The following is a 17,932-nucleotide window of genomic DNA, read 5'->3' as shown; positions in this document are numbered from 1 at the left end:
ATATTTAGAGTGCAGACATTTACTGTGAAGGAGGTGGGCTGGTGACCTGGCTGTATACCACATAGTGGCAGTGTTTCCCTGTTGTATTACAGGCTCCAGCCAAGTGCACTCCACCTCAATAAAGCTTTAAACCACAGAAGACCTGAGTGTCGTCCCTTAGAGTCCACTTAGAGTTTATGCCTGGAGGAGCTGGTGACCGAGTGAGTGTGAAAGCTGGAGGTGTCGCAGATGGTGCAAGGAAAAGAGGGTTACATTTGGTGCCGTGACTCGGATGTCATCATTCTGCTCAAAGTGACCAGTGAAGATACCTAAAGTCACCAGTGTGCGAGTACTGAGGTGATTGTGCCACGGCGGAGCTGCTAGGCGGCAGATTGACCTTATTAGCGGTTTATATCCTCTCAGGAATAGAAGATGAGTGGACGAGCCAGAGCCCGCGGAAGAGCACGTGCCAGGGGGCAGCCCAGCCAAGGACAGCCTGGACAGGAGCAAGAGGCTCAAGAACCTAGACGCATTGAAAGACCCCAGCAGCCACCAGCCGAGCCTTTGCTTGTGGGAAGAGGGCGCCAGAGAGGCCCGCCAGTAGTGGAGAGACCTCCGACTGATGTTCTGCAGATTTCAGCTGGATTTCAGGACATATCCCTCGGAGAACGGGGTGGCCGCAGGCGTGACTTCCATGACCTTGGAGTGAACACCCGGCAGACCATTGAATAGAAATGTGAGACCTGTTTTTTTTTTGCACTGTGTGACAGGTTAAGGTTTAATCACAGAATCAGACTTCTATCTGCACGGTAGCGTGTGTCTTAGGTTTTTCTGAATGACACTATCAGTACCTTCAATGTAAGATATCCTTTTTGGGATAGATTTCAAGTAGGCCTCAAATACCAGAAACTAGTTATTTTGAGAATGGCAAATTTGGGAATAGTTTTTCAACCCAGAAAAAAAAAAGGGCTTTTACGGTCGCTACAAATAACTTGACCAGCTAAAACAGTACAGATTTGCTTGAATAGAAATGTGAGACCTGTTTTTTTTTGCACTGTGTGACAGGTTAAGGTTTAATCTCAGAATCAGACTTCTATCTGCACGGTAGCGTGTGTCTTAGGTTTTTCTCAATGACACTATCAGTACCTTCAATGTAAGATATCCTTTTTGGGATAGATTTCAAGTAGGCCTCAAATACCAGAAACTAGTTATTTTGAGAATGGCAAATTTGGGAATAGTTTTTCAACCCAGAAAAAAAAAAGGGCTTTTACGGTCGCTACAAATAACTTGACCAGCTAAAACAGTACAGATTTGCTTGAATAGAAATGTGAGACCTGTTTTCTTTTGCACTGTGTGACAGGTTAAGGTTTAATCTCACAATCAGACTTCTATCTGCACGGTAGCGTGTGTCTTAGGTTTTTCTGAATGACACTATCAGTACCTTCAATGTAAGATATCCTTTTTGGGATAGATTTCAAGTAGGCCTCAAATACCAGAAACTAGTTATTTTGAGAATGGCAAATTTGGGAATAGTTTTTCAACCCAGAAAAAAAAATGTGCTTTTACGGTCGCTACAAATAACTTGACCAGCTAAAACAGTACAGATTTGCTTGAATAGAAATGTGAGACCTGTTTTTTTTTTGCACTGTGTGACAGGTTAAGGTTTAATCACAGAATCAGACTTCTATCTGCACGGTAGCGTGTGTCTTAGGTTTTTCTGAATGACACTATCAGTACCTTCAATGTAAGATATCCTTTTTGGGATAGATTTTAAGTAGGCCTCAAATACCAGAAACTAGTTATTTTGAGAATGGCAAATTTGGGAATAGTTTTTCAACCCAGAAAAAAAAAAGGGCTTTTACGGTCGCTACAAATAACTTGACCAGCTAAAACAGTACAGATTTGCTTGAATAGAAATGTGAGACCTGTTTTTTTTTGCACTGTGTGACAGGTTAAGGTTTAATCTCAGAATCAGACTTCTATCTGCACGGTAGCGTGTGTCTTAGGTTTTTCTGAATGACACTATCAGTACCTTCAATGTAAGATATCCTTTTTGGGATAGATTTCAAGTAGGCCTCAAATACCAGAAACTAGTTATTTTGAGAATGGCAAATTTGGGAATAGTTTTTCAACCCAGAAAAAAAAAGGGCTTTTACGGTCGCTACAAATAACTTGACCAGCTAAAACAGTACAGATTTGCTTGAATAGAAATGTGAGACCTGTTTTCTTTTGCACTGTGTGACAGGTTAAGGTTTAATCTCACAATCAGACTTCTATCTGCACGGTAGCGTGTGTCTTAGGTTTTTCTGAATGACACTATCAGTACCTTCAATGTAAGATATCCTTTTTGGGATAGATTTCAAGTAGGCCTCAAATACCAGAAACTAGTTATTTTGAGAATGGCAAATTTGGGAATAGTTTTTCAACCCAGAAAAAAAAATGTGCTTTTACGGTCGCTACAAATAACTTGACCAGCTAAAACAGTACAGATTTGCTTGAATAGAAATGTGAGACCTGTTTTTTTTTTGCACTGTGTGACAGGTTAAGGTTTAATCACAGAATCAGACTTCTATCTGCACGGTAGCGTGTGTCTTAGGTTTTTCTGAATGACACTATCAGTACCTTCAATGTAAGATATCCTTTTTGGGATAGATTTTAAGTAGGCCTCAAATACCAGAAACTAGTTATTTTGAGAATGGCAAATTTGGGAATAGTTTTTCAACCCAGAAAAAAAAAAGGGCTTTTACGGTCGCTACAAATAACTTGACCAGCTAAAACAGTACAGATTTGCTTGAATAGAAATGTGAGACCTGTTTTTTTTTGCACTGTGTGACAGGTTAAGGTTTAATCTCAGAATCAGACTTCTATCTGCACGGTAGCGTGTGTCTTAGGTTTTTCTGAATGACACTATCAGTACCTTCAATGTAAGATATCCTTTTTGGGATAGATTTCAAGTAGGCCTCAAATACCAGAAACTAGTTATTTTGAGAATGGCAAATTTGGGAATAGTTTTTCAACCCAGAAAAAAAAAGGGCTTTTACGGTCGCTACAAATAACTTGACCAGCTAAAACAGTACAGATTTGCTTGAATAGAAATGTGAGACCTGTTTTCTTTTGCACTGTGTGACAGGTTAAGGTTTAATCTCAGAATCAGACTTCTATCTGCACGGTAGCGTGTGTCTTAGGTTTTTCTGAATGACACTATCAGTACCTTCAATGTAAGATATCCTTTTTGGGATAGATTTCAAGTAGGCCTCAAATACCAGAAACTAGTTATTTTGAGAATGGTTAATTTGGGAATAGTTTTTCAACCCAGAAAAAAAAATGTGCTTTTACGGTCGCTACAAATAACTTGACCAGCTAAAACAGTACAGATTTGCTTGAATAGAAATGTGAGACCTGTTTTTTTTTTGCACTGTGTGACAGGTTAAGGTTTTATCGCAGAATCAGACTTCTATCTGCACGGTAGCGTGTGTCTTAGGTTTTTCTGAATGACACTATCAGTACCTTCAATGTAAGATATCCTTTTTGGGATAGATTTCAAGTAGGCCTCAAATACCAGAAACTAGTTATTTTGAGAATGGCAAATTTGGGAATAGTTTTTCAACCCAGAAAAAAAAAAGTGCTTTTACGGTCGCTACAAATAACTTGACCAGCTAAAACAGTACAGATTTGCTTGAATAGAAATGTGAGGCCTGTTTTTTTTTTGCACTGTGTGACAGGTTAAGGTTTAATCACAGAATCAGACTTCTATCTGCACGGTAGCGTGTGTCTTAGGTTTTTCTGAATGACACTATCAGTACCTTCAATGTAAGATATCCTTTTTGGGATAGATTTCAAGTAGGCCTCATATACCAGAAACTAGTTATTTTGAGAATGGCAAATTTGGGAATAGTTTTTCAACCCAGAACAAAAAGTGTGCTTTTACGGTCACTACAAATAACTTGACCAGCTAAAACAGTACAGATTTGGTTGAATAGAAATGTCAGGTCTATTTTTTAGGCACTGGGTGACAGGCTCAACTTGCCCCTGATATAGTATATGGCCAAAAAATAACCACACTGTTGATGGTTAAATGCACTTGGGTGACACAGGCTCAGCCTGCACCAGATGTAGTATATGGCCAAAAAATAATCAGACTGTTGATGGTTAAATGCACTTCGGTGACACAGGCTCAGCCTGCAGCTGATGTAGTATATGGCCAAAAAATAACCAGACTGTTGATGGTTAAATGCACTTCGGTGACACAGGCTCAGCCTGCAGCTGATGTAGGATATAGCACAAAATAACCACACTATTGATGGTTAAATACACTTGGTGATAGCTTGTGCTGGCGCACCACAAGTCACAAAATGGCCGCCGATCACCCCAGAAAAAAAGTGATCTAAAAACGCTCTGGGCAGCCTCAAAAAAGTGAGCAAGTCAATATTAGCACTTCAATGATCCACAGCTGCAGATCGATCACAGAATGAAGTCTTTTGGAGGAGTTAATCACTGCCTAATCTCGCCCTAATGTCGCAGCTGCAACCTCTCCCTATGCTTCAATCAGCAGAGTGACGTGCAGCGCAACGTGACCCAAGCTTATATAGAGGCTGGGTCACATGCTGCACTGGCCAATCACAGCCATGCCAATAGTAGGCAAGGCTGTGATGGCCTCTTGGGGCAAGTAGTATGACGCTTGTTGATTGGCTGCTTTGCAGCCTTTCAAAAAGCGCCAAGAAAGCGCCGAACACCGAACCCGAACACAGACTTTTACGAAAATGTTCGGGTTCGGGTCCGTGTCACTGACACCCCAAAATTCGGTACGAACCCGAACTATACAGTTCGGGTTCGCTCATCCCTATTTGCTTCGCGATGAATGACTTTGTCATGATTCCGCCACCCCCGTCATTGAACCCCTCAGATGCCATGTTCATCGCTGATTGCAGCACCTGATATTAATATCAAGGCTAGTGTTGAGCGAATCGAAGTTTATGAAGTGGACTTCAAACTGAATTTCAGTGAAAATTCGATTCGCCGTGAATCTGAACTACCTCATACTTTGTGGTAACAAATCAATTTTCCCTGAAATGGGGGGAGGGGAATCACACGCAATACATCATCACTCACCGCACCGGATTTCGCACTGGATCTTCATCAAGATGGCCGCGGCAGCTTGTACACGATAGAATGGATGAGGTGAGTATTTTTTTTCTTATCGGATTAACCCCTGAAAGCCACAATATGCATCTCAGATGTCATGATCAGCGGTGAACGCTGCATCTGATGGTTTCTATGACAGAGAGCAGTGCAATTGCCGTTCCCCATCATTGCATCTGCTAATTACAAAGAAACCCGCTTGGTGACAAGGTAATTTATCACAAAGCCAAGCTAATTTATCACAAAGCTTATCAATTAAGGCCTCTCAGGGGTTAATCATAAAAAATAAATAAATTGTACTTACCTTATTCATTTGATTACAAAGAAGCCACTGCGGCCATCTTGCTTGAAGATCCAGCATGGTGACGTCATAGGTCATTGCGCACAAAATTTCACGTGGGATCTTCAAGCAAGATGGCCGCGGAAATAGATAAGGTGATTAGGATTTATTTTTTTCTACTGCCATTTCAGGGAAAATGTATTTGTTACCACAAAGCACAAGGAAATTTAGCTTCGCTGTGAATCAAATTTTCCCTGAAAGTATCCAAAGTCTACTTTGGATTCTTCCATTCACTCAACACTATCCTTGAGCAATAAATTTGCAAAACACTGTTTTGGTAATCCTGGAATAGATAAATCCAGTAACTTTCCATTTAAAACTACCACCTGCTCTATGGATTACTAATAGCTTCAATATCTTTATACTTGTCAGCAAATTTTGTTCTAGAATCAAGATGTACTCCAATGTCCTTCCAAGAATATCCTGCTAATTAGTAAAATAGTGATTTACTAGTCAAGTAAATCAATTTTCAGAGTGTAAGACGATACATGGGAAAATGTTCTACCTGACTGGAAGGGATTTCATTCTAAGGATAGAAGTTGAATGCTTAAAGGGGTTCTGCACTTTCATTTAACTGATGATCTATCCTCTGGATAGATCATCAGCTTCTGATCGGCGGGGGTCCGACACCTGGGACCCCCGCCAATCAGCTGTGTCAGAAGGCAGCGGTGCTCCAGCAGAGCCGCCGCCTTCTCACTGTTTACCGCCGGCCCACTGACGTCACTACTAGTATCAACTAGCGTGGGCGCGGCTAAGCTCTGTTCACTTGAATGGAGTGTCGGACCCCCACCGATCAGAAGCTGATGATCTATCCAGAGGATAGATCATCAGTTAAATGAAAGTGCAGAACCCCTTTAAAGGGAACCTGTCACCGGGATTTTGAGTATAGAGCTGAGGACATGGGTTGCTAGATGGCCGCTAGCACATCCGCAATACCCAGTCCCCATAGCTCTGTGTGCTTTTATTGTGTAAAAAAAACTGATTTGATAGATATGTAAATTAACCTGAGAGGAGTCCTGTCCCTGACTCATCTCACGTACAGGACTCCTCTCAGGTTAATTTGCATATGTATCAAATCGTTTTCACACACAATAAAAGAACACAGAGCTATGGGGACTGGGTATTGCGGATGTGCGAGTGGCCATCTAGCAACCAATGTCCTCAGCTCTATACTCAAAATCCCGGTGACAGGTTCCCTTTAAACAACAATCCCAAGTCCTATTACTTCTTAAGAATTTATATTCAAGGCATCCTCTTAGTTCCTTGGTGACTCCTTCTAGAAAGGTCCATAAAATGGAAAATACTGCTATTTATCTGTGATCCTGCTCCTGGATGTCACAAGGAAGTGGTTGCCATACAACTAGCAGAGCCCACCTATTATTCCTTGCTGCAAAAGTCTGGTCACCACAGACACGCAGCTGTTAAGCGCCACCTTGGAAGTTCTGTTCTGACTCTCTAGTTCTGAGAAGAGATGCTGCTTCGCCAAATTTTACGAAAAAATTTGTTTTGTGACGAATAAAAGTCATGAAGCGCATTTTTTGTAAGTAGCAGGTGCAATGACAGGGAGCTGCAATAGTGCCACTCCCCATCATTGTACCCCTCAGATGCTGCGTTCATACATGATTGCGGCATATGAAAGTAAAAACAGTGTAAAATTAACAGAAAAAAAATCATACTTACCGCCTCCATTTGCTTGTAACGGGCTGGCTGCCACCATCTTGCTTGGACATCTGGTGCGAAATCCCAAGTGGCCTAAGATGATGTTGTTACGCCAGCATGGTGACATCATACGTTTCCGCCGAGATCTTCAATCAAGATGGCTGTGGCCGGCCCGTCACAAGCAAATGCAGGAGGTAGGTATGTTTTTTTTTTACACTATTTCAGGTTAAATCGATTCACTACCACAAACACAAGCAGATTCAGCTTCGCGCTGAATCTAATTTATCCTGAAATTCGGATCGAATTCCACTTCGTTGGATTCGATTCACTTAACTCTAGTTCTGAGGCATCAAGTTTGCCAGCGCCAGAAGATGACATCACTTATCCTACATAAAGAGATTTCCTTCCACTAGTAACCAGCTGATGATTTACAGGTTCCGTTCCAGCATTTAAGTGACTTTCTAGCCTGTTACCTGTGATTCTAACCTTGGCTTGCCTTCTGGTGTTTCTCTGGATTACCCATTGGACTTATACTTATTATCTCTAGTTTCATATGTTATTGACCTTTGAATCTGTTTTTAAGTACGCTCCCTCCTCACACTTTGATCTTGCTAACTACTTGTTGCCAATTCCTGCTTATGTTTCCATTACTGCTGCACTACGGTCACCAATCCAAGACTTCTCTATGTGCTGCAAGTGGGGATTTCTTACAGAGATGACTAGATGCCTGTTCAAGTACCCCAGACTTGGGGGATATCTGAAATTGTTATTGTATTGTAAATAGTTTGTATTATTATATATTGTTATGTTTTTATCCGTTACGTCTATTAAGTAGGCAATGGTTGTCAAGGAACAGGGCTTACCACGCGGTTTCTCCTCTCTTCGTAGGAATGGGCTGGTCCTGCTTCCTGCCAGGATGGGGAGTTCCTGTGTAACCTGAGTGAGGAGAGGAAGCACACGTGTAAGCTCTTACTCCTATGAAGGATTCTCCAGAGAAAATAACTAAAAATTTCCTCAAGTATATTCTTGAAAGGAATCAGACAGCAGAGTGACCAGCTGAGACCAGCTAAAGCTAACGTCTGGACCTGACAGTCAATATATACACTTCTAACTACTACATTTCAGTCATTCAACTTTCCTCCATATTCCTTACTGGTGCTAGAAAATTGCACTTGGAATCCGCTTCTATTGAATGTTCTTGAAGTTATAACTTGCACTTAGTAAAAGAGACTGTTATATGTTTACTTCTGGCCTCATTCTTCAGAACTACATTTCCACTGCGTGGTTAGTTCTGTTCCTTGACAACCATTGCCTACTTATATACTCCTTAATAGAAGTAACAGATAAAAACATAATATATAATAATAGTAACTATTTAGAATACAATAACAATTGCAGATACCCCCAAGTCTGGAGTACTGCACAGGCATCTAGTCATCTCTGTAAGAAATCCCCACTTGCAGAACATAGAGTAGTCTTGGCTTGGCGAATTACTCCTTGACATAATATCTCATAAGGTCCACTACCACTCCTATTCTCTGCAACGGCTCCTTAGGGGTTTGCTGCACCTGTATATGGATTAAAGGGTAAATCCATAGAATCATTTAGACTCTGCACTTTAGTTTAGCCAATGTCATTTGTATTCCAGCTTCGATGGTCCACCACACGTCAACAGTGTAGCAATAGGTTAGTGCTGACCCCTGATTAAAATGGATATTTAGTCATGAACTCAATAATTACTGTAAATTTAAGCCAGTACCTATATGCGATGCTTTCTTGCTATTTCTTGCTATTTTATTATCTAAGCGCAATTAGGTCAGAGTTGTGTGCAGTGACTACATCTTAGCTCTATTGCCTCCTTGCCCACTTCAGCTTTGTCTCTACAGACTGGCTGCTCTGCTACACATAAACACTAGTCTATCAAAAGGTCACCAAGAAGTTAGTAAGAAAGTGAGAAAAAGAAAGATTATCAAGTAATTCCACCACATAAGTATATAAATATTATGTTATCCGAGACTAACAAATGCTCCCCCATAGGCCGGGCCCCTCACACTGAATCTACTTACCTGGCTCCCCACTCTCCGCGCCACTCCTTGTCCCTGCACCGGCGCAGCTGTTTCTCCCCGTGCGCAGATGAAAACATCCGGTGTCAGGGGGGGGAGCAGCCAATGGCAGATGGTGACGGAGAATGGTACAGGGAGTGGGGAGCCAGGTAAGTAGATTCAATGTGAGGGGCCTGCTTCCTCTTCAAAATGACCTGCGGGTCATCTACTTTGCATCGGCAGCACAGAGTAATTACCTTCTCTGTCTCATTCTAGTGAACAGTACAAACAGTTGTAAGTATACTGCAATGCCGCTGCAAAGTAGATGTCGTACAGATAATTTTGATGACGAAGCAGTGCTGGCACGAGCGCAGTGACCCCTTCAAACAATTGGTTAGTGGGGGTGCCTGGAGTTGGACCCCTGTCAATCTGTTATTGATGACCTAGTATTAACTCACTGCACAACCCCTTTAAATGCATAACATAAGACAAAAAAAGCAATAATATATACCTGTACATAAAAGGAGAAACAAAACTGGATATAAAGTGTAAAGATTCCAAAAACGTTTAAGTTCCTTTATCATGCATAACAACAAAATCAAAGCATTCTTCAAACTGGGCATCATGGTTATTTTCATTTTCATATTCTCGGAACACTTTCTTCCTACTTGGAGGTCCAAATATAGTATGGAATGTCTATTGTTGTTTTAAGTGTTTATGATGAACTGTAGTATAATGCATCTAAGATTCTCCAGAATTATATATATCATTGGTGGTAGCCGATGATTAGAAATTCATAAATACAGTGTCTCTGGTGTGGATTGTTCACTGTGTGAAGTGGTAACTGAAATGTACATCCCCTCCCAATTCTCTTTTTCACTGTGTGCAGCTGATCTTACTTATAGTGAGACTTTTCATCAACAGGCTTAGATCCTATCTCTTCTGCTGCTTGATACTATTAAGGCTAGGATATAATTCCCTAGCATCCAATCAAGTTTTAGGGAAGTTTATGGAACGGCTTAGGAATTTGGCACCTAGTAACAGGGGTCAGGTGACATTTATCAAGGTCTCAGGAGGAGAACAGGCACTGTGTTTAAAGAGACAAGGAGAAGCCTGAAGAGGGAGTTTGTCTCTGGACCCACAACGAGTGTGACCCAACCATGCCTGAACCAGCCAAACCTGGTAGGACAGACTCATCTGCATTTATTACTGTCTGACTGGAGGGTGGTGAAGTAGGGACAGAGATAGATTTCAGGATGTTGTAAATAAATATCTGCCTCCAGAGAGTATCTGAACATTTTGATGTACTGCAAAGTGGAGGACAGGCACATTATTATGTACGTTTGATCCAACAAAGCTAAATCTTTTAAATTATCTTTTGGATCAGTATTATATATCAGGCTGCTGAATATACAGTCATTTCAATTATATAAGCTGAGCAGTTAATATATAGATTGATAGATATTCATGTTAAGGATGTTTTTCCTATATTGCTTTATTAATAGTATGTATATATGTATATATATATATATATATATATATATATATATAAAAAAAGGGAAAGTAGCGGCGGCACTGGAAACAAGCAATATGGGTGCTATGTCCAGGGATATTGCTGCTTACCCCAGGCTTGAAAAAGGCTCTTGTTTGGAGCTGAAACGTTGCCATCTGCATGGGTGATTAAAGACCAGTATATTTTTACTTGGAGTGCTGTCCTTTCTTCGTTCCTATATATATATATAGGAAAAGAAATCAGGGCAGCACTCCTGGTGGTCGGGTGTGGGTGCCAGCGGCGATAAACACCTTACCAAGGTGTACAATATAAAATAAAGAAAGACACCGCAGCACATCCGTTTGGTGAAAAAAGTGGGACCCTATATACACCTGTGCGACGTTTCGGTCCGCTTACTGGGACCATTCTCAAGCATATATATATGAAGGACTGTGTAGATTTCATATGAAGGGTATATAAACTTTTTATTTACAGCTGAATACATAGATATTTGTTTCCTTTTTTTATGAATAGCCTAATACTAATAAAGCTATATGATCTATTTTTCTAAATTACACCATACACTTACGAACACCATCTAAAAAAGTTGTGCAGAATGCATCATGAAATCATGCACTATACACACCAGGGTTGGCAACTGTCCAGAAATTTCTTAAAGTCCGTAAACATAGGCATCTTTTTTCCTGTGTCCATGAAAAAAATCTAGATATGTCCGTGATTTTTTTTTTTTAAGTCTGGTAATATTTGATTATATTATATTGGTGGTAATTATCATAATTTTACAGCTCACAGTAAATACTTGTAATGAGTTCTCAACAGTATATTGAGCTATAGACTTTGTGTTACTTGTAATAATTATCATTCTTTATAGTTTTCCATTTTGTCCATAAAAAATGTTGTCTGTCTGTGATTGTGGGATAAGTTGTCCAAGAAGAAAAAATGAAAAATTCTGGTTGGCAACCCTGATACATATTGAAAAATCTCAACCAATGGACATCACACAGAGGATATTTTGTGCTCATTTAGAACAACTTTAACCCATGACCTTGTGTCCAAAAACTAAAGTTCATTTTTTTAAACTTTTTAATTATGTTAGTAATCGTTTATTAATTAATTCATTTCAAAAGCAAAATAAAATATTTCTTCAAAATAAAAGTCCCTCTGATTCACCATGAATTATTAACCTGACAAAACAATAACTTAGTCTCTAATAAACCTTTAAAAAATTATCCTGAAGAAAATAAAATAAAAACTTAAAAGAAAAATAGTAAATATTAGGCACAAGTCAACTTTCAATCTTTTGGCATCCTTTTTCAGTGTTATATATATTTTTTATTATTTTAAGAATATTGGAGTTCTGACAAGTCATTTTATAGCTTTTTTTTTTTAAGACCAATTGGCAGCTGATTCAGTTGATTCTATGAATTCTCATTATATCCATTACACACTTGCAAGTTTAACCCAGGCAGTGAAATGGTTATTTTATAATACTTTAAAGATAAGATGGAGAACATATTTTACAACTATGTAAGTGAGACACAAAAAGTTGGAAAAGATGCTGATCTGAAAAATTTGAAACTTAATCCAGGGTTCTCCTTAGTTACAAGAATAAGGTCTAGGGCACGGTTTGCCTGTAGAACGTACATATGAATGATTATCTTTATTTAGTGATGGGAGAGTAATGACAGTTGTGGTTAACATCTCACATCAAAGATTCATAGAGTATTAATATCTGTGTATGATTGATAGTTGTTAAGCACCTGAAATTTAAACCGTTCAGAAAGCCTGTGTCGCCTTTAGTATTTTGGTCTGATGTGATATTTTTCCAGAACTAGTCTCCAAGTTCTAACATGATCAAACATTTGGTCTTTTTTTAAATGTAACATGGCACCATGCAGTAGTATGCACATGGTGTGCTATGGTATGCTTAGATTTAAAGTGAAGATCTGAGTAGAGAAAGAGAGCACAAGTAGCATAGGTAGGACCACATAGAAGAGGTGATGCCCTAAAGACAAGGGACTGCTCACCTCATACCGTTGTGCTGGGTGCAAAACGGCCAATCAGAATTTAAGGAGTATAGTCAATCCTGCTGCTGCATGCTGCCCTCCAGCAGAGGTACAAGTCAGAGCTGTCATTGAAATAGCCTTGATACAAGGGAAGAATAAACGACTATATGCAGCACTGCAAGGATAGGGAGCTCCAAAATGATTTGAAGAATACTTTATGTGGTGCAGAAACAATGCGTTTCAAAGTTGTACTGAAGAAGGAGTTAGTACAACCTCGAAACGTGTTGTTTCTGCACCAAATAAAGTATTCATTTTATCATGGAGGTCCCTATCTTTGCAGCGCCACATACAGCTGTTTCTTTTCCCCTTGTATCGAGGTTCATTCAAGATTTAAAGTGAACCTGTCAGATGATTTTAGCTGCCACTAGAGCAATATTGAGAAAATTTGAAAAAGGAATTCTGATTAAAAAGCAGAGGAAAGCCTTACAGGACTCCTAGAAGGCAAGGTAAGAGTCCTGATAACCACACCCACACACAGTGATTAACAGCTTTATTTGTAAACACACTAATACAGAGAAAGCTGTCATCCATCCAGTATGGGCGGAGTAATCAAGACTTTCACTGTCACCAGTTTCCCAAATGTCCTTCCTGGGCCATGTTTTAAAAGTACTAACCACTGCATACCAAGAACCCTGCAAAACCTGCCATTTTGGAGAGTTTATAAACCAGTAATCAAGTCAATGCTTGACAGGTGTTATTTTAATGAGATAATCGATGTTATTCACTTTTAATGTTATGGCTGAGTACATCTGTGGGAGTGTGTAGATATCTGCATAAATCTAAACATCAATCTGCTCAGTTTCTCCTGCTCTATACCATGCTGCCTACAGATTACACAGAATTTTGTAGTGACAGGTCCTTTTTAACAAATATGAAGATAAGAACGGCACTCACTGGTAAGTTGCAACTTCTTTTTGCTTTTATTGTCACATAATAAATACAACTTACCAGTGAGTGCCGGTCTTATCTTTATATTTGTTCCGGGGACGCTGACCCTAGACACGTGCACCACACCATTGGAAGAACGGAGTACTGACTGTCTTCTTTCTGAGGTCCTTTTTAACAGTGATGCTTGAAGTGGCACCCAGTTCAATAAAACATCTTATCAATCTTGCCAATAATAAAAGCTACATAGTTACATAGTTGATACGGTTGAAAAAAGACAAGTCCATCAAGTTCAACCAAGGGATAGGTGGGGACGCGAATCCCAGAAAGAAGTTATTATTACCCACATTGCATTGGTCCTTACCAAGCTCTGACAGCAGTTTAGTAGGCTCTAGCCTACTGACAGACTCCCTTCAGTGCTGTCTGCCTCAATACTTTCTGCATGAGCAGAGTTAGCTCACATGGCCTGAACAAGTGTGGGTGGTTGCCTAGCAACAGTGGTGTCAGCTTGCTGTTTAACATTGTAACTAAAAACCCTTACCAAGGCAGGAGATCTGATGGCTGCCCCGCAGTCATGCAGGACTGGGGTCACATGCCCTGCCAGCTCCATAACTACATCCATATCTTGCTTATTTTCAGCGTGGCCACCTTCTGTTCTGCAGAAATGCAGGTCGGACAATGCACCACCAGCATTTTCACCGTTCCATGGTGCTCGAGAATAAATATAAGTAGTTTTAAATGACTAAATCAAGCCTACATGACACACATTCAGTTATTGTCTGTTCTCTTAGATATGCACCTTCCTGGCATGACTGACGATATGTTTAGGCTCTGTGTACATTTGGCTTTGAACCTATAAAGGAACATGTTGAGAGTATTGCATGACATATATATTTTGTGGAGGTCTCCAATATATACCACTGAATCGGCATATGGTGAGGTACTTTGCCTATAGGCTCACTTGGGTAATAGTAGAACTAATAAAATAAATAAGTTGCAGGGGTGGGCCCATCTCGCACTTTGGATATGCCACCAATGTCTGATAGGTGCAGGTCCTAACTCTGGGACCCACACCTATGTCTAGAACAGGGCCCCCAAAGTGATGGAGAGCATACCGTGCATGGGCTACGGGAGTTCTGAAAAGAGCTGAGGGAGCATGCTTGGTTATTTCCAGAACTCATGCATAGTGCACTCTCCTTAGTTTTGGGAGGCCTGTTCTAGAGATAGGTGTGGGTTCCAGACATTGATGGCATATCCTAGCGATATGCCACCAAAGTGTGAGATGGGCCATCCCTTTTAAAAATTCCCAAATAAAAAATCTGAGAGGAAAATCCTACAAAACGCTATGTGCTGTCTGTCTCCTTTGCTTCGACAAGAATTATTGACAGCCATTTTCAGTCATATTAGCACGGATGAGGAGCTCCACCCAATTTCCTAGGTACTGTGCTAGTGCTATATTGTCATCAGCTAGGTCACCTACTGTTCTGTGTTAGGGTACAGGCAGACCTTGTAGCTTCTGCTTACTACCAAATCCCTGCCAAAACTGAGGTATCACTTGCAAAGTTGTATGCTAATAGGCCACTGCATGTTCAGCCTCATGTAGATGTCACAGTGTCCCCGTTCCCCGAGCAATTCTGGCTGTTCAAGATTTAAAAAACATGACTCTTTTCTTTCACAAACGACACCACACCTGTATGTAGGTTGCGGCTGGTATTGCAGCTAAATTCCATTGAACTTAAAGGGGTTGTCTCACTTCAGCAAATAGCATGTATTATATAGAGGAAGTTAATACAAGGCACTTACTAATGTATTGTTATTATCCATATTGCCTCCTTTGCTGACTGGATTCATTTTTCCATCACATTATACACTGATGGTTTCCATGGTTACGACCACCCTGCAATCCATAAGCGGTGGCCGTGCTTGCACACTATAGGAAAAAGCACTAGCCGATGTGCACTCCCACAGACCTGGCAACCAGAGAGGCTGATGCTTTTTCCTATAGCGTGCAAGCACGACCACCACTGATGGATTGCAGGGTGGTCGTGACCATGGAAACCATGCATGATGGAAAAATGAATCCAGTCATCAAAGGAGGCAATATGGACAATCACAATACATTAGTAAGTGCCTTGTATTAACTTCATCTACATGATAAATGCTATCTGCTGAAGTAAGACAACCTCTTTAATTCAGCTGAGCTGCAATAACCCAAACAACATAGGGACAGGCGCAACACAGTTTTTGGAAGACAGCAGTCATGTTTTTCTAAGTCTGGGTAACCTATTTAAGGAGGATGAAGAATAAAGTCCAAATTCTCTGAGCCTTATGGATCTAGTTTTAATTCTAAACCACAATCTATGTGTTGGACCATATTAGTATCCAAGCTGCCTTCATAATTTGTGGCAGTATTTGTTCTTTTGGGGTCCTTACATTCAAATGTTCTTCACATACCTCACAGGAAAAACCCTTTTGCACATCTAGGATGTCATAACCATAAAGCTGTAAAGGGGAGACACGTAAATTCAAAACGTGATGTAAATAGGATGCTATACTACAGATATTGAAAGACATATATTATAAATGTTAATGATATGCTTATAACATCAACATTCGAGAATATTTGGTTAAATACTTTCCATCACATCACCAGATCAGTTTCCCATTTTGAAATGACAATTGTCCTAGAACATATCTGAAGGTTCTCTGGTTACAATAATTATGGCACTAAGAAGAAAGACATTCTCCTGGAAGGGCATAGGGTACAGCTATCTACATGCTGCTCTCGTTGCATTGATGATTGACAATAACGATCTCAGTTGGCCATTAACATTGCATGATAGAGGCTTTCATGAAGCCTGAACACTAAATAGTAGTAAGTTCTTACAATTGAGTGATCTTATGACTGTGAAAAGATGCAGCACCTAAAAACTACATCTTGGACAACCCCACACAATAGTAGCTTGTTTAGTCCCTCAAGATCAGAAGATTGATTAAAGGAATACGCGTAATACATCAAACACTCCCAGACTATGCGAAAGTCAATTTTTATTTATTAAGCGGAATCATAATTTTAAAAAGTCTTAAAAAAGCCCCATAGCTGGCGGAGGAACCTCTGATGTTATGTAGAGGCGCCGGCTTTTACATTACTTTGGCGGATCCACTGCCGGTTCTAAATGTAAGACAGCTTCCTTCCTGTCTTACATTTTGACCCATTTTCTACGCCTAAAACAGGCATATAAAATGATGATAGGATGATAATATAGGCGTATTTCAGTATAATAAATGACCACCTCTTTTTACCTTGGGGTGAGGCTTAATGAGAAGGAGAATGGCTTAAGATACACTGTTTTGCACCAAGAATGCACCATGATTCTGGTCTAAAATTCTTTCTCAAAGTAAGCCAACAAATAGCTGGTCTGAAGTCAAAGAAAAGTGTCTCTCCCTGCACCACATTTATCATCCAGCTTAAGCCATTGTGATAGATCTGGTGCATGTCTAGACAGCCTGTCTAAGTATATACCATCCATAGGATTAGTAAATCTGGGCCATAGGTTTTATGCATTGACATAGTTTGTTGCTTAATCATTCTACTAATGTGATAAATAGAGGCCTACCTTTCTGTACACTTTGATGCCACCATTCTGTAATATTGTCTGTACATTGCCGCTCCATTTGGAAGCCTGTGTGGAATACACATCCACTTTGGAGGAAATCCAATTAGCACCTGACTGCTAAAAACTGGCTTTTTGGGAGTGGTAACACAATATTTCCGGGATTCGCCACTCAAGCCCCATGGAAATTTATAACACCTGAAACATAGCGGCACCCTCCAGGAGGTTTTCAGTTTGAATACCAGAAGACAAATAAAATATATCATAACTAGGGGTGAGCAAATTGAGCTTCGGATCCAAGATTAAAAATCGATTATTTCCCCAACTTCGTTTTAATGCTGTACGGAGACCTGTCTACATACTGCATCAAAATGTATGTGCTGCAGCGAGACAAAATGTGTTAAGTCCGAAGTCGCTCTAGACTTCGATGAATAACTTTGAGACCAGTTTCTATGCCTACGCTTTTAGGCGTAGAGTATGATGAATAAGACAGGCCTTCCATCCTGTCCCCTTTCCACACTCACTTTTGTAAACCTGGCATAAGCGGGAAAGATTCGCAGATTTGGGTACAAAGCACCTTTGCGCCACACTCTGTGCCTGAAATACGCCTAATTTAGATGTTTTTTTCATAAGTAAACGACCCCCCAGATGTCTATCAAATCCAGATCCCTGTAACAGAGAACAGTGGAAGCAGC

The 17,932-nt window shown here is 40.3% G+C and overlaps 2 protein-coding genes across 6 annotated transcripts in view; both read left to right on the top strand.

Annotated features, from left to right (window-relative positions):
* Positions 1–10,210: 10,210 nt before the first annotated feature.
* Positions 10,211–17,932, top strand: part of LOC121001720 (myosin-binding protein C, fast-type-like) — a 272,071-nt gene continuing 264,349 nt past the window's right edge. For 2 of the 3 annotated variants that reach the window (XM_040432923.1, XM_040432909.1), the window contains exon 1: positions 10,211–10,341. In XM_040432923.1, coding sequence (XP_040288857.1) covers positions 10,320–10,341 — 22 coding nt within the window. In that variant the 5' untranslated portion in view covers positions 10,211–10,319. The remainder of the gene's footprint in view (positions 10,342–17,932) is intronic. The other variant, XM_040432918.1, reaches the window with a different exon arrangement.
* The window catches only part of LOC121001740 (myosin-binding protein C, fast-type-like), a 607,494-nt gene continuing 599,837 nt past the window's right edge, over positions 10,276–17,932 (top strand). For all 3 annotated transcript variants that reach the window (XM_040432959.1, XM_040432949.1, XM_040432934.1), the window contains exon 1: positions 10,276–10,341. In XM_040432959.1, the coding sequence (XP_040288893.1) occupies positions 10,320–10,341 (22 nt within the window). In that variant the 5' untranslated portion in view covers positions 10,276–10,319. The remainder of the gene's footprint in view (positions 10,342–17,932) is intronic.

This window comes from Bufo bufo, chromosome 1 (genome assembly GCF_905171765.1).
Source record: "Bufo bufo chromosome 1, aBufBuf1.1, whole genome shotgun sequence".
Lineage (NCBI taxonomy): Eukaryota > Metazoa > Chordata > Amphibia > Anura > Bufonidae > Bufo > Bufo bufo.
The sequence above is the reverse complement of the archived record's forward strand: the minus strand, read 5'-3'. Positions and strand labels throughout refer to the sequence as shown.